This window comes from Lycorma delicatula, chromosome 2 (assembly GCF_047948215.1).
Source record: "Lycorma delicatula isolate Av1 chromosome 2, ASM4794821v1, whole genome shotgun sequence".
Taxonomy (NCBI): Eukaryota; Metazoa; Arthropoda; class Insecta; order Hemiptera; family Fulgoridae; genus Lycorma; species Lycorma delicatula.
This window is the reverse complement of record NC_134456.1, coordinates 228327721-228350626: the sequence shown is the minus strand read 5'-3', so window position 1 is coordinate 228350626 and position 22906 is coordinate 228327721. Positions and strand designations below refer to the sequence as shown.

General features: G+C 26.3%; 1 protein-coding gene across 1 annotated transcript in view; it reads right to left on the bottom strand.

Annotated features, from left to right (window-relative positions):
• Nucleotides 1–3858: 3858 nt before the first annotated feature.
• LOC142319720 (hydroxypyruvate reductase) overlaps nucleotides 3859–22906 on the bottom strand; it is a 34959-nt gene continuing 15911 nt past the window's right edge. The window contains exons 4-11 of the mRNA XM_075357315.1: nucleotides 20838–20991; nucleotides 16743–16875; nucleotides 13240–13346; nucleotides 12859–13052; nucleotides 10331–10491; nucleotides 9602–9808; nucleotides 6605–6739; nucleotides 3859–4310 (exon numbers count right to left, since the gene is read on the bottom strand). Coding sequence (XP_075213430.1) covers nucleotides 4174–4310; nucleotides 6605–6739; nucleotides 9602–9808; nucleotides 10331–10491; nucleotides 12859–13052; nucleotides 13240–13346; nucleotides 16743–16875; nucleotides 20838–20991 — 1228 coding nt within the window. The 3' untranslated portion in view covers nucleotides 3859–4173. The remainder of the gene's footprint in view (nucleotides 4311–6604; nucleotides 6740–9601; nucleotides 9809–10330; nucleotides 10492–12858; nucleotides 13053–13239; nucleotides 13347–16742; nucleotides 16876–20837; nucleotides 20992–22906) is intronic.

Here is a 22906-nt window from a genome sequence, read left to right as displayed (position 1 = left end):
ATTATTTTATTGATGCTACATGATTATTTATTACATTGTTTCTCGAATTGTTTTTCATCTTTGTCGATACATTTTTACAGACGACGCTTAAGCATAATTGTTTGCACATTCGTGTATTGGAATCTAGTTCTTCAGTAGCGTTTTGAATAGCATCTTTCAAGTCCTCAATTATTTGTGGTTTTGTAGCATAGACTTTATCTTTAACAATTCCCCTAAAGAAAGAAACCATGGGTGTTAGGTCTGGAGATCGGGGTGGCATTTCTATTGCCCTTCGCCATCCAATAACTTTCCCACCAAATAACTCAACATAGTTTTGCACAGCTGTTGCATAATGGGCTAGGGCTCCATCATGTTGAAAGTAAAGTAAGTTGAAGTTGTAGTTAATCTGTAGCCCCAGAATGGCATAGGTTGCCAACATTTTCAGGCACTTCAGTTACTATTCCATCAAAAAACCAAGGCCTAATTACTGAGATACTACCCCAATTTGAAAGTTGACTCATCACTCCAAATTACCTTAGAAAATAACTTATCACCTTCTCTTACTTCATTTAACATTATCTCACAAAACTGAAGCCTATGATCAGGATCATGTTCTAATAGAACATGTATGAGTCAAGGTATGTAATGTTTGAATTTAGCCTTACATAAAATTCTCCAAACAGAAGTTCTAAAAATATTCTGTTTGAAAGATAGCATATGGGTAGAATTTTTAGGGCTCTGGATAACCTCTTGTAAAACTTTAAGGTTAATTTTATCATTTAATGATGGCCTACCTGACCTGGGAAAGTCTGCTGTAGATGCATTTCTCTCAAAACGTTTTCATAAATTGTAGCCTTCCATGTTGGTAGAACAGTATTGTAATGATTATTCCACTCATTTATTATTAAATTATTATCACCTTTATACCAGGTTTTTAAAGCAAAAGTCCTTTCTTCATTAGTAAATATTATCACAAAAAGTTAGAATCAACATGTCCAATGAATACAACAGTTGTATACAACTAATTGTTTGATTGAATAGCAGTGCATTCTGGTGTTTTCGTCAATAACTATCTGATGAAAACAAAAGGTGGTAAATTAAAATCAATGGGAAGATCACAAACAAGATTATCTTAATGATTACAGTGGGTAGCAACTTCTGGCCCTCCTGGTATATTGTATTTCCTTCCAACTTGTTTGTCAGTTATTTAAGCAAAATCTTGAAGAAACGGGTGGGGGGTGCAGTTGTGCCATGTTAAATCGTAAGATGAGCCGGCCTCCATGGCATGAGTGGTAGCGTTTCAGCCTTTCATCCGGAGGTCCTGGGTTCGAATCCCAGTCAGGCAGGGCATTTTCACACACGCTACAAATCATACATCTCATCCTCTGAATCAATACCTAACGGTGGTCCTTGAGGTTAAACCAAAAAAAAAAAAATCGTAAGATGCGTTTGTGTGTAATGCTTTTTGCCTATAACAAAAGACTGAAAATACCGGATGATAATGTATACAACAATTATATCAATCCATCAAAATAATAAGGAAAGTTTTCAATATAGAAAGTCACAAACATAGCATAATTGCTAAACCAATATTGGAGAACAATATCCATTTATGATCAAATCACATGCAGAGTTCAAGTCTGGAAGGTAGGAAAGAAATTAAGAACAGCAGATATCAATTATGATGGAATTTTTGCATCATACAACAGTACAGAAAAATTAAGAAATTATAATTCAGTACAGAATGATGTTACCAGCTAATATGGTTTTTTAATTTGATGCAGATTGTAAAAAATTAGTTGCAAAGTGATGCTTTTGAATAGTACGATTAAAGTATAGAAAGTGATGAAGATAAAGAGTTGTTAGAAACAAAAGAAAGGAGATATGTTTTTAAAAAGATAAAAGAAGTTGATCATTCATGGAAAAACAGAAATGAGCTTTACTACTGGTCTATCTTTGCTCTGATTAAAAAAAATAAATTATTATCTTTAAATGGATTTGGACTTAGTTATACATTTACTTTTAATGTGGCATCAACTATCAACTGCTAAGGTTATTAGCCTAAAAATGCTGACAGTATGATGTCTCCTCAGAAAGATGTGTTCATAATATTGCTTAACTTCCAAGATATATGAGAACCTGTTTATCACATGTCTTTAGCATTTTATTGTTACTTTATTTCCTTTAATTAATCAAAATGTTATTCCCTAATAAATTGCAGTTGGTGAACCATCAGGTTGCAGAGATGCTGAATACTCTCTTGTCAAGGAATGAAATGATAATTCTTGACTTATGTTGTATTCATTTAATTGTTTTAAATAAAGACAAAATACAATTATTTTGATATATCTTTCTTTCTAAGTGATTATAAACAAGTTATTTAACTTAGGTAAAAAATATTCCCTTATACTCAAGTGAGAGTTGAGTTTTTATGAGAAATTTTATTACTTATACTGATATGATTGGGGCAAAATCTTCCAGATAAGAATCTACATTTAAAGGAAAATAATGCCATTAAGGAAAACTCAACCTGGAGTGCGTTACAATCCTTCTTTGAAATAATATAACTGCTACAAAAGATAAAACTAGCTTTTCTTCTACAGGGATATACTAGTAGAGTTTCTCAGGTTTAAAAAAACTCTACTAGTAGATAACAAAAATAGCCCATTCACTGAGGAAATCTTTTCAAATTAGATCAAGAAAACTGATAGAGAAATGATTTTAAGAAGTAAGGAAACTTAATTTTATTGAGAAAAGTATAGCTTAAACAAATTTGCTGGACCTAAACTCTTTATGTTTGTTTTTTATATTCTAATACAAAGTAAGTTACTGAGTAAATTATAACTTTTAGACGAAGGTAATATATACAATTTTAAAACTCATTAAAGTAAAAAATTGTTCATTATAATCTTATGCATTGAAAAGAATACACAAACTTGAAAAACTGTAGACAACAAGATTTGCAAGGAAAACTTAAGAAAAGTCTGGTTTTTACCCAGTTTACTATGCAGCACAGACAAAAAAATCTATATACACATTATATAATATGCACATTATAATACGCACGAGTATGTATATATTACAATAAAATATGTATACATACATTATAGTATATATTATGCACCAGAACACACACACACATATCCACTTTCAATAATGGAACAGTATATATCCAATAATGGAACACAATATAGTTATTTTATTTTTCCTTAGAAATCTCATTTTATTAAATGGTTTTTTAAAAACCAAAAAGTAATGTTAGATTATACCACTACAAACCATTATAGTTTTCTAATGCATCCACTGTATTTGAATAATGAAGAAAAATAACTACTAGCAACATACACAATAAATATGACAAATTATTTTACAGTAATGAATAATATAATGTAATACTTTTCCAAGGGACAGTCAAGTTGATCTCCTTACAATCTGATTAATTAATTGTCTCTGGAACAATCTCTGAAAATATTTAAGGATATGAATCAACTGGAAGGTTGGAAATGGTTATTTAAAAAATCATTTTATTTGGTTTGCAGAGTTAGACAACGCTTCGTATGACTTTCCTTTCAGTGGATGATGCTTACTATCAGCAAATTACTGGCTAACGACAGTAGCAATGGCTGCTACAATAATGAGTGATTAATAAAAAAAAAAGTAATTCTGTGTAATCATTCAGCTTCATTAATACAAAAATTTATGAAGAACTGAACTTTCAGCAACTGAAAAGATTTTCTGATAGATTGATGAAATAAAAATAATAATTTAACACTGCAATGCTATGAACAACAAATTGACTCCATAATTTATGTTATAATTAAATTCTTTTCAAGTTTTTGTGTTATATCTATGTTAAATTTGAAATAAGAAAAACATTGATTAGGTAAGTTAAACAAATTTTGTTATATTTACAAAAGCCATTAACCAATACATATTTCAATAATACAAAATAGAATAACAAAAAATAATAATTATGGTAATAGAACCTCTAAGAATTCATAAAATTCAGTAGAATACTGAGAAATCAATACTATATTTACAGTGTCTAATCTATGTTAATAAAAATATTCATAAGTGTAAAAAATATTTTTATATAATAAAATACTTGACTGAGTCTGAATACAAAGACTGAATGATAGTAAAAAATACGTAACTTAAACATTTAAACTTATTTCATTTTATTTCTTGGTTTTGTTAAAATACTTGAACTCCAGGGATTGGACTAATATTTCTTCCAGACTGATGACCATTTGTTTGTACAGCAAACCAGATTTTTTTACCAGCAGCAATTGCAATATTTGATACTATTAATCCTTTGCTATTGATTTCTCCTGTAAAAAAAAATTCATATTACTTTTTTTTAATCAATCTAATACAGAGTAACAATTATTTTTTTATTTATCTACATAGTAACAACATGCTTAAGCCTGTTACAATTATTAGATGAATGATAAATGAATTTTTTAGTATGTGAAAAATGTCATGGCTGACCATGATTCAAATCTGGGACCTTCAGATGAAAGGCTGAGATGCTACTACTTAGAGGCAGAGTTATTATTACTATTATTATTATTTGTTTATAACTAATAAAACAATTTCATTTCAACACAAAAAGTGAACTACCATTACCAGACTTCATACAGAGTGCTACACATCAAGAGAAAATTAACAAAACAATAATTATACAACCATAATGCTTCAATAGAAAGATTCTAAAAGCAAACAATTTTTATTTTAAAATTTTATAATTACCTAATATTTCTTGGGGTTTGTAATATTAGGGATGAGTGACTAGACCCATCCAATACTATCCCATTAAGATCTATCCCATTTATATTAATGAATGAAAAGAGTTTGTTATTGTGTAAAAATATTACACAAATAAAAATTGCCCATTACTGTGATTTAGAATAAGACTTCCTATTTCCATTAGTTAATATTTCACAAATTTACTATTAGGAAATGTATTTTGTTAAAAACTCACTTCCCACAAATGGTAAATGTTCTCTTTGAATCATTATTTGATTAATTAATCCCAAGCCAAATTTCAATACATCTAGATGAATGTCTTTAATGATTATCCCGTACAAGGATTAAATGCGTACACAGTAGCATTTAATTTCTTGTTCTTATTAAAACACTTATCTTCTGCCAAAACAGAGTAATATTCAAATATAGATACAACTAAATTAGTTTTTAGGGTTAAAATAAAAACATAAGAAGTTCTGGGATAATGTTATACCTCTTACAACAATCTGATAGTTCTACAACTCATGGAACATCTCAAGAAGCATTCTTTAAACTGAAGAATGTGAAGTAAGACTAATAGTTCTTATAGACCATCAAAGTTAATAGATGCAGTTTCAAGTCTATTTGTAGTTTCAGCCAATATAAAATTATTTGGGAATTTTAGTGGCTAATAACCATAGCAGGCAGTGCCACTATAATGTTTATTTTTTTTTAAATGAACTAAATAAAATAAATGTAACAGTCTTTTAATTAAGCATATGCAAGTAAAATGTGATTAACCTTTAATAACTCACTCTCCAAATGAATTGAAATGCATTTCCAGAAGATATTTTAGGAATTATAATGCAACTCTCATTTTAGTGGTAGTATAACGGTACTATAAAATCCACTTTGAAGTTGTTAGGAAACTCTTCCTTTTGGTACATGAACAAGCAGTTTATTTGATCTGTTTCATTAGTTCATTTTATATGTTGTTTATAAAAATATTAAATTTATTTAATTTGTTATTTAGTGTTCAACAGTAGATATTTAAACAAATGCTCAACTTAAACTCAAACTTTTCAGCTGTCTCAGATCATTAACCCAAGTTTCCTCACAATTATTATTTACTGATAATTTTTAATATTTTGATAACCATTCCTTATTAATTTAAATTGAGCCATTTACATTAGTACTTTCATACTGTGATCTTTCTTCTACTGTTAATACCTATGTCTGATCGAGTGATTCTACTATTAACCTATGTCTGATCGAATCAATGAGTTATGCTTCTATTTCCATAAATAGTTCATCATTTAATTCTTTTAACATGTGCGTACCTTTGAGTTAACTTATCTAGATCATTCTGTTAGAATTTGTATTGGATGTTAGTCAGTAAATATTTATTTTATTATGTTAATTTTCATACAGTCTCTATTTTTATTTTGTACATCTATTAAAATAATATCTTTATAGTATTTATGTTTTTTATAAGAAGAAAGATTATTTTGTACTGTAGATGAAATGAGTACATTACTAATGAGTAATTATACTTTTAAGAGTTATTCTGATATTAAAAATGGAAATTTGGTGAAAATATTAAGATTGTTTATGATTGTATAAACTAACTTAATTTATTAATGTAAAGAAATTCTGTAGAATACCTTTCTTTAACTTAAAACTAAAAAATGTATTAATATATTATTATACTTTTTGCTCTTATAGAAGAAAAGAAATTAGAAATAGAAAATATGATTTTTTTTTGTTTACTAAGTCAAATAGTTAATATTTTGCATATAATAATGGCTTTCACACTTAATAACATGAATATTACAAATGTTATTTTATAAAATGCATTATATAGTGTTGTAACTGTTATCAGATAAAATTTTCATACCAATAATTTTTGGAAAATCTGAGTTGGCATCAGTTCCTTGGAAAATAAGAATATTTGTGGTAAGAGGGACTCCTGGTGAAAATTGTGCATCATCTATTCTTGTAAGATATACATTTCCATCAGCTTGCACTGTACCTATAAAAGAACAAAATAAATAAAAAACAAAAGAAAAAATATTGTTTGCTAAGTATTAATATTTGATACCCTTATTCATATCTACTTGGTAATTAGTGATCTGTCATTCTGGGAAATTCAAAAAGAGTTATCACACATTCAATTTATAAGAGACAAAATTTTTAAATAATTTTTCTTGACCTCATTTTTTTTAATTTGAAAAATGTATATATTATAAATAGTTTCTGAAAAATCATATTAATTCACAATTTAGAATGGTTTTTAATGAAAGTTTTAAATCTATAAGATTTCTGTTTGTTTCATATTGAAGTTTATTTTTCTGAAATATTCTTTCTTTTCTTACCACATAGAATATTAATATTTCTCACAATATGGTACTTTACAGTTGCTATTCAATCCTTTTTTTCTACAAATTTTAAAAATATACTGCAAAGAAAGTTATTTTTATATACGATCTATAAAATCCTCTTTTTTTAATCTGAAATGCATATATGACTCAAACAATGCTTTAGTGGCTCAGTGGTAATTGACTTTGTGTCAGTAGCTCAGTCTATACCATTGATTCCCAAAGTGGTCCAGGTGGATCCCCAGGGGTCCACGGGAGGCTCGACGGGGGTCTACGTTGGCGTGACAAAAAAATGGAGGTTCACAATTCGTAAGCGGGGGTCCACGAAAATTCATCTGGTTTCGATAGTGAAGAACTAAAATGTTGGCTTGACTTTGCGTATCAATCTAGGCAGATAATCTTTTGAGAAGCTCAGCGACTGTTACTTGTAAAAACTTGCATATTCCATATTCAGTACAACGAACATGTCAAGACTTGCAAAGCGCCGCCGCCGCCATCCGCAACGCTTGTTCAGACGTGCAAAGGGACGAAATACGACTTGTGGTGTGTGTGCTAGCAATCTTGCATGAACTTGTTTGATTCTTCACTAATATAAATACGATTGCCAAGGATATACGTTACTTATTTGTTTCTGGAATTTCGAAAAGAAAAGTAAAGTGAATAGATGTTAGCGTTTGTCAGTGTCGGAAAAAGTAGTAAGTACTTATCTGCAGGGAGTCCACCAGAGCTAGTACACTATCTGCAGGGGGTCAACCAGAACCAGCAAAATTTTGAAAGTGGTCTATGAGAAAAATAAGTTTGGGAACCTCTGGTCTATACCATCTCTAATTGCTGAACTGATGTTCTGAGCTTGACTACCAAACTGTATCTGAGTAAAAAAAAATGTATTGCTCATAAAACTAATTTTCTTTACCTTACCTTTGATTTACACTGGATAAGAAAATAGTATAATCGTAAAAAGCAGGTGACACTTGATTCAGTTTTTGCATAAGTGTCTTTTATTCTATTCTGCTAAGTTACATTGTGCCATTTGTACAGTGATATTTTGAAATACAATTTATTGACAGACATGAAAGAGTTAGATACTGATTACAAGAAACTAGTATATTTCTCACTTATTCTTAGTGGTCATTATTATTAAATAAAGTCAAAATTTTTGCATTCATACATTATTTGTTATATAATTCATAAAATATTTACTTTCAAAATGGAAACTTCATTTGCAGTATTACATCCAAAGATTTTCTACACACACCTCTTTACTTCATGTACAACATATACAAGTGTTTGATGCTAGGCCCAAATAAGTTGAATGAATTATTATTTAATCACCAACAGTTATTAAAGATGACAAAAGCTATTAATAGTTCACATCACTGAGAAAATTTGACTTATTATATTATAAACTTTTATTTAACTTGTTTTAGTTATAATCAAATCTTACAACTGCTATATCTTTTGATCTATCATATGAAAATCAAAGAAATTTGTTACACATATGTAACTTTGATGTGTAAAAATAAATATTTTTAGTTTTTAGTCTTAATAAACAAACAAACTTGAACAAACAATAATATTCAGATATAAATATTATTAAGAATATTTATTTTTGATGTAAAAAAATACAAAAAACCAAAAAAAATTATAAAAATTTATTTGATAACATATAAAAAATTATTTTTTAAAAAAGCTTTTATTTAACTAATATTAATATTAACATTAATAAAAAAAAGGATTTAAACAAAAAAATATAATATATTAACAAATATAAAAATGTACTGAAAAGTAAAAAATAAATTATATAAATATCTAATAAATAACCAATAAATAAAAAATAAATAAATGTAATAATTATTAAATTTTTAAATTAAAAGTAATGAAAATATTTAGTTAAATAAAAGCATGGCACAGTTTTTATTACAATCTTTTCGAATAAATATTTATAGACATTTGCTGTATTTTAAAATATATTTTTTGTTTAATGGGGTTGTTTAGTATATTTATATATTTTATTTATCTGTAATAAAATAACTCAAGTTTTAATTCTTTGATGGTCAAATTTTCACTGAGATGACCTTTAAGGATTAATAAGATTAAAAATAAAAATTAAATTTAGAAATCTTGCACAAAGTTATTACATTTTGATGGTAATCTGAAAAATTATTAATTATTATCATTATTATAATTGTAATCGTAATTATGAATTTATTAAATAAAAATTAATAATTAATTAAAATTAAAGTTTTAGTGGAAAGAGTGAGTTCAATTTGGCTTAGATTACAAGTAGAATTCGAAGATGAACTTCAGCTATGAGAGAACATGCATTTTTTTTGTTAATATATTATATTTTTTGTTTAAATCCTTTTTTTATTAATGTTAATATTAATATTAGTTAAATAAAAGTTTTTTTTAAAATAATTTTTTATATGTAATCAAATATATTTTTGTAATTTTTTTTGTTTTTTTTTTATTCAGTAATGTTACTTGTGTAAAATTTGCAAAGTATAAACTCTTACCTTGAACTGAATGCTGAAAGTTATTTGCTTTTACTGTTATAATAACGCTCTTATCTTCTCCAGGAAGATGTGTCTGATTTACTTTTAAACCAGATTCTCTTGCTAATGTTGGTGCATTAATCAAATTTAAACCATTCTTTGTACGTCCAGTTAACATTCCTACTAAAGCAGCAGTACTTAAGAAGTTCATATGTTCTAAACCATTACCTGAAATGAGATATATTTAACTAATCATTTTCAAAATGTTACTGAAAAATATTATTATGTATACAATTCATTCATAATATTGCTCAAAAATTAAAAACAATCATTTATAATATTACTCAAAATTCACTGTAACAATATCAGATATTAGTCTGATATTGTTACAGTGAATTTTGAGTGATAATATTAAGCATTTTTCTTTAAAAGGTAGAGAGTGGAGAAAATTTTTAAATAAAAAACATACTAAAATCTTCCTAGAAATCTAGAAATAAATTAATGTAAAAAAAATAGTAAGTAGGTCAGTAGTTCTAGATCTTACCACATTGTAAGATAAAGATGTAGTTAGTGGCTGGGTTGGTATAAAAAACTCATGTAACCATTACTTCTTGAACTTAGCCACAGCAATACATAAAGATTAGAGATTATAGGCCACACTATACATCTACCTGTGCCTTTATTTTAACAGAAATAAATTCTTAAATTCATGTTTGAAGAACATATTTTTACACTGACAAAAAATTTTACCTGAACTTGTGACAGTAACATTGACACTTGATAAATCTTCTGTAGCTGCAATCTTTGCAGCAAGTCTGCCAAGCGATCCTGCTAAATCTATCCATGGAGCATTTGCAGGATTCTGTGAAGCAGTTAATATTGGTGCATTCACTACTCCTGTCAAATTAAATCTGTCGGAATAAAAAAAATATATGTTTTAAACAAGGTTATTCTTTATTTTAGGAATCCATAAACACAATTGAAAGCAATCATAATTATAATTTTATATATATATATTTTTTTTTATACAGTTTAGTAATATAGGTATTTGTCGAAAAAAATCTACATTACTTAAAAAAACCCACAGAAGTTTTAGAAAATAAATAAGTCTGTTATTGTTTATTTTTTTTCCTATCATATATTTTATTTTGTATGATCTATTGATATTCTAAATAACTAGCCTCACTAATCATGTTGACTGACATTAGTATATCAGTTCAGATTTTACAGCTTGTTCTAATAAGCCCATAAACTTTTGCTAGAGTACAAGTCTTAGCCTTGCAAAGTAAAAAATTCATTCTGTTCACCTAATGGACTGGCTGTATAATGGATATAATTACTTTCAGAGTAAGCAAGTCTAATGTTAATACAATAAAGTTGAAAATACAGAAATACCAAAAATTGAATAGCTGTGTATTATTTCAATAAATTAATATTGAACCTGAGATTTTATAACAATAAAATTCATTCCTTACATTGAAGTACATAATTTATTAATTAAGGAAAGAAAATACATAAATAAATTAATATAATAAATTTCAAACAATATCGGTGAGTAAATATTTAAGGTATGAGTAGTCACCTGAATTATTTAAAAATTATAAAAATTAACGAACAAACTAAATTATTTATAATAATTATAACAACAACTTCTACATCTACATAAAAGAAAACTAAATGCTGATTTTTTTTTTTTTTTATTTATTAAAAGTTTATTTATTAAGGTTCAAGAACCTTTAAAAGTCAAAAGAACTTCAGCAGTCAGAGAATTAGTTTTTTTTCTATAAACTAATCAGAAATTAATTAAATTACAAATAGAAAAATGCCAATCCAAAGCAACTAGGAATAAATCCTTGGACTTAATGTAAAATATCAACAGATAACAAGTAACTATTGATTATTTACTTTTTGTAAGAGATTTGGTAGAAACTGTTTTTTAAGCTATAAAAGTTACAGCATTTATTGAGTTGAAATTTCATTTTCATTTATTGCGAGCTCATTAACTACATATATTTATTTAAATACAGTAAAATTGTACTTTAAACTACTAAATATTTAAACAAAGTTTGTATTTTCAACATTTTGAAAGTTTAATTTAATAAATATACAATATTTGCATTTTTAATCAAGATGTCTGGAATTCTTTGGCTAAAAATAAAAACATTAGATTATCAAGTCTGCTGCACTTCACGATATAGCATGACAAATCTTGTACTTTGTGATCAATGATCTGTTTTAAAGTTATTTTAAACCACTTAGGTCACTGATATTTTTAATTAAATAAAATTGTCTGCATTTTTTCTTTTTAATAAGTGCAAAAATGAATAAACAATAGTGATGTATAAAGATAAAATTAAAGGGTTATCGGAGCTTACATAAAAAAGAAATGTTTTTTTTTTTATTATATTACAAAAAGCTATCATGAAATACTCTTATCATCATTATTTTTAATCATTATTGATAGTATATGTATTAAGAAATCCATATGCCGCAATTTTAATATCACCATAAATAATTAAAAATTAATAGTTTTTTAGTACTTTTTTTTTTAAATCTTAATGATTCTTTCACTTTACAACATCTTGGCAATAACTATTTTTTATTCACATCTAAGTAGAAACATTTTTCAAAGAGCAGGGAAATCCTTTTTTAAATATTTATAGTGAATAAATATGAAAAAAAATATTCAGTTAAATTAACTTTTATTTACTAATGTTTATACTGATATACGTTACACCTTTATATGTTATAAATAAGGAAATATGAAGCATCTAGGCAATCTTTTAAAAATTTACAATCAACAACAGTTCCTTACAGACTATATTAATATATGTTTTGGGAAGAAATAAATTTCTTTATAATTTCTTGTATTAATTTTTTGTATTGTAATTTCTTGTATTTCTTATGGAGAAGAAGACAGACAGATTTTTAAAAGAAATTTAGATGGTCATAAATGAAAGTAAGTTTTTGGAAATCCATAGAATGACAATATTCAGATGAAAACGATATAATTTTATGGAGAAATAAAAATATAAATGTAGTACCTTCATCAGCAGAAAAATAACTACAAAAAAAGTTACAGCAATTTTAATAAAAAATATTTTTGCCCCACTAATAATTCTTTTCCTTCCTCAAAAATATGTTAACATAAAATACACAGAAATATTTGGTTCTGCTATAGAAATACTCATAACAATCACCAGTTTTCTTTTTGTTATGAAGCCAAGATGCATAAATATGTTCATCAACAAAGAGCTTTGTAAACTTAACCGGCTTACCTTGACTGGGGATTTTTCAAAGAAATGAATTGTTCAGCTACTTCAACTGCAACTCTTGTCTGTGCTTCATTTGTACTGGCTCCAAGATGAGGAGTAACAATAATTTTTGGGTGGGCAATAAGTTCTAGAGTTACTGGATTTTTTGGTGGTTCTTCAGAAAATACATCAAGTGCTGCACCTCCGCATTGTCCACTCTGTTACAGAATAAATAGATTCATGAGAATTACATTTTGTATTGGAAAACTGTATCTCAATTATAATACAGAAGAGTGAGATTTTATTATTTCATATATATATATATATATTTTTTATTTAATTTTAAAGTAAACTAAAAAGATTTTTTTATTATGTAAGTTTTTCCTTATAAAATTAAATTATTACCTTTAAAGCTTCAAGAAGTGCAGCTTCATCAATTATACCTCCTCTTGCAACATTCACAACTTTTACACCCTTTTTGCATTTACTTAATGTTGTTGCATTTATAAGATCTAAAACAAAAAAAAATCTCATTATAAATAAATTTTATAACCTGAATAAACAGAATTTCTTCTCAGTCACATATTAAAAGAACTCTCATCAGATGATATTTGGTACTCCCATCAGGTGAAAGGTGGAACTGCAAAAATTAATTTTTTTTGCAATTTACTTTTTCTGTACAAAAAAACAAAAAGTTTATTCGACATTGAAGTCAACAAGTTGACTTCAATGTAATGTTCAATTTACATTTTCATGAAGCTAAATTACATTCAAAATTTCTATAGTTTAAGGTTTTTAATTCTAACATTTGCAACACATACAATATAATGATTAGCAAAACATACAACATAAGTCTAATTAACAAATTGAACTAAATTTATTTTTGTATGTAGACACAAAAAATGAAGTTGCTCTCTTAAACAAGTGGCTGCTTTACACATGTGGTTACTCAGTCTGGTATTTATTAATATTATCCTCATAATTATTAAAAAAAAGTCTCTATAATTGTATATATATATATACTTATATATATATATATATATGTGTGTGTGTGTATATATATATATATCTGTACCTATAAAGCAACTTGTCTTGACTGACTGACTGACTAGCTGATTCATCAGAGCCCAGGAAAAAATACTGAAGATAAGTTGCTGAAAATTTTTATATATGTTCTTCTTTTGGTGTAAGTGCATACTACAAAACGATTTTTAGAAATTCTTAATTTAAAGGGTTAAAATGGAATAACAATGAAATTTACTATTTTTTTTTTTTTTTTTTTTTTTTTTGATTTCTTGGTAACAAATAAAGATATCAACTTGATTTTTTGTGTATATAATCTTCATGTATGTAGAGGGTATACTGAAATGAAACGGCTAGCACTAGATAGGGAATCTTGGAGAGCTGCATCAAACCAGTCAAATGACTGAAGACAAAAAAAAAATCTTCATATGAATATCTAAAAAATTATTATCTCGATTTTAGGAAATTAAAGGTTAAAATGGATTTTGAATTGTTTTTTAAATCCAGCTTTTTTTTAATGTCTTTATAAAATTTATGTTATCAACTTGATTTTTGGTGCGTATAATTTTCCTGTAGATAACTAAAAAACCAATTTCTAGATTTCTTGAAATTCGACCTTGAAAGGGGTGAAGAAAGATAAAGAATTTCGAACAATGACTGCAAATTTTCCCCCTTTCTGACTATACTAAACTAGATATTCACTCAATTTGGGCTTGCAAATAATTTTCAGATTAATATTTAAAAACCATATTCAGGTTTTTTCAATTTTTATTTCTTAAGGGACGAGATAGCGTACACCGTGGTGGCTCAATCAATTTTTTTTTTTTTAACCTCCGGATCCACCATTAGGCATTCTTCAGAGGATGAGATGAATGATTTATAGCGTATGTGAAAATGCCATGCCTGACCGGGATTTGAACCCGGGAACTTCAGATGAAAGGCTGAGACCCTACCACTCAGAGGCCGGCCAAGGTTCAACCAATATTACCACTGCCTCTGTTACTGTAAGTACAACATGGTTGGCTGCACCTCCTGCAGTTACTTAAAAAAACATAAAATTAGAAAATTAAAAGATTAAAAAAATAAGAAACAAGTACAGTCACCTCCTACTGGTGTTTCTCAGATAATGCTAAGTACCACATAAAATATATTTTTACCAATACGAAGGACAGGTAACCAGCTATAAGTAATTTTTTTAAGATGAAGGTCGACGATTTTGAAACCCGCATTTTTTAGATCACTCAAAGTTTCAGGTCTTGTACTGACCAAACTGTTGTTCTGAAGAAATTACAATATTATATTTTATATTATATTATTAATATTATTAATTATTTATATTATTTTATATTATATTTCTTTATAAACTGAATATGCTTTAATTTTTATTTATCATTATTATTATTATTCTCACAAGCATGAGTTAATGAGCACAGAAGGGTCCAGGGGGTAGGACCCCTGGCTAGTTGGGAAGGGCAAGCGAACGGTGCCCTGACCTGCTTAATATCTTCTGACCACGATGGAAAATGCAATTAACCATGTAGAGTGGATGAAGCTTCAACGGGGGATCCTAGCACTCATATGTGAAATAAATAAGTTTGCTATTAAAAAAATATTGTGGGTGAAAATGCATTGACATTGCAGGTGGAGCTGCGATGAGGGTACAAAATAAAAATTAAATTATATATTCATCATATATTATGTAATTATTTGGAGAATCACAACTCCATTTTTTATTGAGAGAATTTCACTTGTAGTAATAATTTTAAAGAGGTTAGACGCTGTATAATTTGTATTTATTTCTTGTGAAATAAAAGTCATAAGTATCAAAAATTATACTTATTAGTCCTGAGAATTTATTGTTTATCACTACAACTGTATTTTTAGTTGTACGTACCAAATGGAAAAGATATATAAAATTAAAACTATCTGAAAATTACCAGTAGTTCTGTGAACAACAGACTTCACTAATTTCGTAATGAGTTTATCAAATTTAGCTCAATAATGAAACTGAATTAATAAAGTAAAGATTGAAGTATAGTTCCCAGGAACAGTAGCCATCACTAACTGACAACTGTTAAGGTACTTCCAACAACTGAGAAAGGAAAGATGTTTTACAATAGCAGGAAAAGATCCAAGAGACAGAAATTAGGTTTAAATATAGAGTAAAATGTAAAGAGTGAAGTATCTAATACATAACCACTGGAAAACAGACTGGAAATGGTGGATTGATGTCAGCAATAATTGCATCAACAGTAGAGGCACGACCACTTATGATGGTTTGGCAATGAAAAGTCTCCTCCACCGCATCTCTCCTTCTAAGTACTTACTTAAAATAATTACCACAATTTTAAAATGGAGAATTTTATGAACGAATTTTACACATTATTGTTCCATCAAATAGTAAGTTACCTTATTTCAAAATTGCATTAAAATCAGAAAATGTATGAATTTCATGATATATAGATGAAATATCAAAAGATTAATTTAAAAGAGGATCTCATTTCCTTCTATTAATTATAATAATAAAACAAAAGTTTTATAAATTCTTATATACTCTTGTACAAGATTACTTATTTAGCATGCAAAATGAAATAGTTTTTTTTTAATGAAATAAATAAAATATTATGTATTAGCTCTTCATTTTTTTTACATTTTACTCCATCTTTAAACCTAATTTTTGTCTCTCAGAACTTCTCCCTCTTCTGTACAACATCTTGCCTTTCTCAGATGGTGGGAATACCTTAACAGTTGTCATTTAGTGATGGCCACTGTTGCTGGGAACTAGATTTTAATTTTTACTTTATTATTGAGCTCAATTTGATAATAAATTCATTACAAATTCAGTGAAGTCTATTGTTTCCAGAACTAATAGTTCTACTACTTACTCTTTGTCTGAGGTATAAGTGGAGTGTGGATTGTGATATAATCTGCTCGTGGATATAAATCATTAAGGTCCAACAGTTCTACATCAAATTCTTGAGCACCAGCTGGTGTTAGAAATGGGTCAAAACCTACAGTCTGCAAAAATAACAAAGATCAAGGTCAAATCAAGAAAAGCAGTGTCATTTTATAAACAAATTATTTTTCAATCTATTAATTAATCTGTAGACCACTTTTAAATTGATTATATATATAATTAATCTGTAGATGCATTTTAATTATTTACTTTTTATAAATCAGGATAATTCAAAAAGTTACTGTTTTAATTGCTTAATTATTACTAGTGTAAAAACCAATCTTCTATTTTATTATCAATATTAGTCATACATAGCAGATGTTGAACTATGCTTTACTAGAAGTTTGTTGCATTAGTTCTAATGGTCACAAAAATTAAAATCATTTATTTCTATTAATTAGTTGCATAATTTTGTTACTTTACTGTAGATATCATTTAATATTTATAGTAAAGCACGTTTAATTCCAAAATATGTTTTTAAAGAGTAATCATAAATCTGAAAGCATCACCATTTTTCACTGTTTCCATTTTTAATACTTTAAATTATAAAAATTAGTCTATCTTAAAAAGTCATAAGAGATCTTTTCTTGTACTATACATAGATGAAAAAAAAATGTAGTGATGTAAAAATTTGTAGACTCTTTTTTCTTGATGAAATTATATTGCCATTTTATTATCTCAAACAATATTTCTCCTCAGAATAATAATTTAAACATTGCTCATACAGTAAATACTCCACCTTAATGCAATAAATGAACACGATCTTCAATTTTACTTTTTAACTTATTTATTTATTTATTTCATAATGTATTTATAAATTCTTATTTACAAAGGTGTCAGATTGCATAAAGGAAAAAATAATTTTTCTTAAATATTAAAGAAAGTGTAGAGACTCTGTAAAAGGAATCATTAAAATAAAGGCTAATCAACTGTAAGTTACTATTAATATGAATACAGGATATGTGTAAATAAAAAAAAAATAGATTTAACATAGATTAACTATAAGTTAGTTATAATGATTAATTTAGTAAGTCTAAATATTAAATTAGACAAGGTGTTATTTTGTAACATTAAGTAATACAAAGTAGTTTGTGTTGATAAATTTATTTCCTACTATTCTACTTTATTCTATTTATTTTAAAAATTTTGTAAGATTTTCAATCTTCAATGATTTCAGATTTTCAGTCTGAGTTGAAATTTTTTCACATATTAAAAATTCATCTTCTATCACAATAAAAGTATAGTATGGTAGGTGAAATTGGTTTTAAGACTGTAGTTAGCAGAGAGCGATAAAGAATAGATAAATAAATTATCCAGCACTATACAGTTCTTCAAGATAGTTTTCATACTGAACAGATTTTGATCAGTTCTTGTAAATAGTTAAAATTAGTATATAAATGATCCTCAGACCATTTCAGGATTGAAAAATATCTCTCAGTTGATGATTACTAATCAGTTAATATATATCTGATGATTTAATTATTATTCAAAATGATAATCGGTTTCATTAGTATCACAGTTTTATGTCCCTTATAATATAATTAATTTGAAAAATAAATGTGTTGTTAAAAAATGACTAAAACGTGGAATCAACAAAACTAATCTTATATAATTTGGTCTATGGAATAGGTATATTTATATTCAATTGAGATAGGGAATCATAGGCATTATAGCAGCTTAGTATTACAATAATAAAAACAGAAGATTATGAAATCATCCTCATAAAAAAATAGTTTAATACAAGATTTTTACTCTTTTAAGATGAACTAATCTAGATTTAATATAACTCTCTTTTTTCTGTTTAGCCTCTGGAACCACCATAAGGTATTACTTTAGAGGATGAATGAGGATATGTAAGAATGTAAATGAAGTGTAGATTTAATATAACTGAAACAAAACATCTGCACCTAATCATGGAAAGTAGTTCTTTGTAAATAGCAATATTATTATATTACATTTCTATTTCAGGTTACTGCTAAAGAATTTTCCAAAATGAGAAGACTTATCTAACTCATGATCAAAAACAGTTAGGATATAGCTGAACTTTCATTTAGGATCAGAAGTTTTTGTTTATTATATATGCAAACATAAACATAACTACATATAAATTATAACTTTTATTTATACATGTGGAGTTTCATAAAGAAATGAAAATAATTTCAGGATAAATAAATTATTCAAAAGTATGAAAATTTAAATAAAACACCAGTTTAATAACAGACTTTAAAGTTGATTAAGAAAAGCTAATTCATATTCAAAATCAGTATTTTTTGGTTTTACAATTTTCTTTTAGCAGTATCAGAAAAATTTGGTTTAAATTAAAATTATAAACTTTTCTGCTTCATTTTGGTCTGTTTTGTTTTAAAAAAAATGTCAAATTTCTTAAACGTTGGTTTTCAGTTGACTACTAACAAAAACTTTCACAGAATTAATTCAGAAAAAAAATTAGTTTTATTTGCTTACAGGCAATTTAATGAAGTAGATTTACATCAATACAAGAAAAGTATTTTTTTCAGCTTTAATATTTTGGGTTTTACAAAAATATTTCAAGAAATTACTGGTAATGCAGTTCTGGGATCCATTTCTTTTTTCAAATCAAAATCATATAAGACCAATTATTCATGCACATTATTCCATTAATTTCAAATCTTACTGAATACCAATAATGCTCCATAATTTACGTTTGAAGAATATTAAATCCTCTCATTTTGCCACAGAAGCAGAAATTAGGGTGAATTTTTTCATTAGTTATAACTTGAAAACAAACCATTTCCAGACTTATGATTATATGAAATTTTTTCTTTGCGTTTATGAAAAACTGTACCCTCAACCCTGAAACTATTTCAATTTCTTCACGAGGGATTTTGATATTTGAACTACAGTAAAAAAAAAAAAAAAATACCACAAGTTTTTGAAGGAGTTTTGTTTATAGTGTCAATCATCATTTCATTCAAAATAGTTAACTTTTAAAATGATATCAAAGTTTTTCAAAATATCATAAGTTTAAAATTTAAAGAAGCTGTGTTATTTTAGCAACTATTTACTCATATTATAAATAGATAGAAATTTAAAGTTGTACTATTATTTCAACTCTCCTAACATGTGAATTTTTAAATTGGTGAATTCAACAATTGTTGCCTTGTTTTATATTATATGTTTTAATTGTAACATAAAACAATCATATCATGGAAGTACCTTCAAAAATATATTATTCAGTACAAAATAGGAGTGTAACATTAGTGTAAGAACATCTTTGTTAAATCTTTACTGATTGGATGAAATGTAAATATATTTCTTCTTTTTTGAGAATTCAAATAATTCATTAACATACTGACCACTTTGCTAATAAAATTTAACATTAAATAAAATTTAAACCACCAAAACACAGTAAATATTTAATATGGTAAGTTTACCTTTCTATTTACTGTGTTTTTGGTGGTTTAAAATTTCATTTAATATATATATTTATACACACACACACACAAACACCAATATTTACATAACTAAACACAATCTAGATACTTTTCTATTTTATTTAATAACATATTTATAGTGTAATTTTTTGATTCTCTTTCTTTTTTTGTTACTTATCAATTTATATCCATGAAATTCTCAGTTTAATAACTATGCATCAATCTTATATTAACTTATTAAAGAAGGATGTCATACTGCAATAATCAAAATGCATTGCTTTTTTCCTTACCTAAAATACCATTAATTAACTTAATATAAAGACATAAAAATAAATTAATGGCATAGTTTACATTTTAAATCCAAAAACATTAATATAAGTTTTGATTGGTTTTGCATATAATAAAGTGCCTGTTGTATAAAAATGTTTAGTTTTTTGTAATTTTTTAATAAGAATGTAAATTCATAAATTTACAATTTCCTCTTTTAAAAACTTTCATTTCATTAAATAAAAGAGCTAGGAAAATTAATTACAGGAAATGTGAACTTAAGATAATTAATTTAATTTTCAAAATATTTTATATGAATTATATAATGACGTAGAAACTCTTACTGTCATTCCAAATGCTTGCATTCGTTTTGCTACTTCACGTCCAATTCTACCAAGCCCAATTATTCCAAGTGTTTTTCCTGAAAGTTCACTTCCTGTGTATAATTTTCTATCCCACCGACCTTCTTTCAAAGACTGGCAACCTTGTGCTATATTTCTGAAATAGATCGGTTTATTTTAATTAATATAAATTGAAGTAAGATTAAAATAGTTTATTTATATATATATAATATTAAAAAAAAAATATATATATATATATAAATTTTTTTTTTTGTAAATTAATTATAAAGTAACCAAACAAAAAATAAAAAAAGAAGTTAGACACAATTCATGTGAAATATCATTTTAAATCTAATTTTTGGAAATTCTGGAAACAATTTTACTGTACAACCATACATACTTTTTTTATTTTTTAAAAAGCGATAAATTGTTAACAAAAATCACATTTAATATTTACAAACCCTTAGATATTTAACTTGGCAGATTTGTTAATAAGCTGCAGAATTGTTTTTTATGTACTTTGATGAAAAAAAATTCTATAATTTATTTATGTGAAATGTATGCATCACTCATGAACATGATGTAAACAAAGAGTTTATTTCATAATATTCATCTCACACTGTATATTTCTTTATTATTTCACATTATTTATTTATTTAATTATTATTTTTATTTCAGTTGCATTTCATAACATTTATTACATATTTTTTAGTGTTAAATGTAATTGGTTAATTTATTTTTATCTTTTAAGTTATTATAAAATAATATGACAATTAATAACACTATTTGTCTATAACATAATTATAAAATTATTTTAAAATTTCACAATTTGCTGATTAAATAACATTAATAAGACAATGTAAACAACTGACAAGAGTCAAATCAAAGGTTGTACATCAGCAGATTAACTGCTATAATCACATTAATCATGAATTTAATGAGATAGCCCCAAATCTAGAATAACAATAACCGATCAACAGTTACTGTAAGAAATAAACTTTAAATATTACATTAAATTAAAAATCTCTTACTTTCATTAGTAGATATATTTTTTATAGATTTTTCAACAACAAAATGTACAGTATTACTTAAAGTCGCATGGTGGGAGTATCTGGTGAAAACAAATTCTCTTTACATCTTGAAGCATGAGTATGAAAATACCATTTACTTAAAATGTGATTTCCTTTTATAACATTATATTTATATATATAAAATTACTCAAAATTACAATTACAATTTTTATGTAACTATTTTTTATCAACCAGAGTTTTTTTTTATAAAATTTTAGATTAGAATGAGTTGATACTTTTTTTAAAGGAAACAAAATAAAATTACTAAAAGTCAGTCTTTATGCTTAGAACTGTACAAGAATCTTTTTTAATTAACCAATTATTTAAGGAAAGAATTTATTAAAGCGTGTTCATCAATCAGTTTTAATATTTCTAGAGGGAATACAAAACTAAAAAAAAAAAACAGTATGGATTAATTTTATTTTATAGAACATTTTTTTTTTATCAATTATTTACTAAAACTATTAACATAATTTTTAACTTGTTCCAATTATTCACTACAGTTAAACAATGCAAGTCTAGTTTTGCTGCTTGCTTTTAGCATTTATGAGTAGCTAACAGATAAACCACTTGATACGACTAACTGCCATCCTCTGTATAGTTCCTTTAAAGAAGTAAGATGATAGTTTCTTTTAGTAAGATATATATTCATGTAGTAAGATAGTTCCTTTTAAAGAAGATTTCATAATCAATAAGGAAATTATTTTCTAGTAACATATGTGTGGTTAAATATTCATGTCATTATTGATCAACTGTCATATCCATACTATGAAAGTATTATGGATCAAACTTTAGATCCACATAAAGAAATAATTTTTCTTGATTGAAGTAGAATGCAACAGTTTAGTAATTATAGCTTAATTAATCTCATGAATCAGAAGTAGTCATTCTGAGTATATAGACAAGAAACGAATTGGAAAAATCCAACTACAAAACAGCTTACTTTCTAAGAAAGTAAAATAGAAGCTTAAAATATTAGTAACCATTAATATTCTTTTTTTA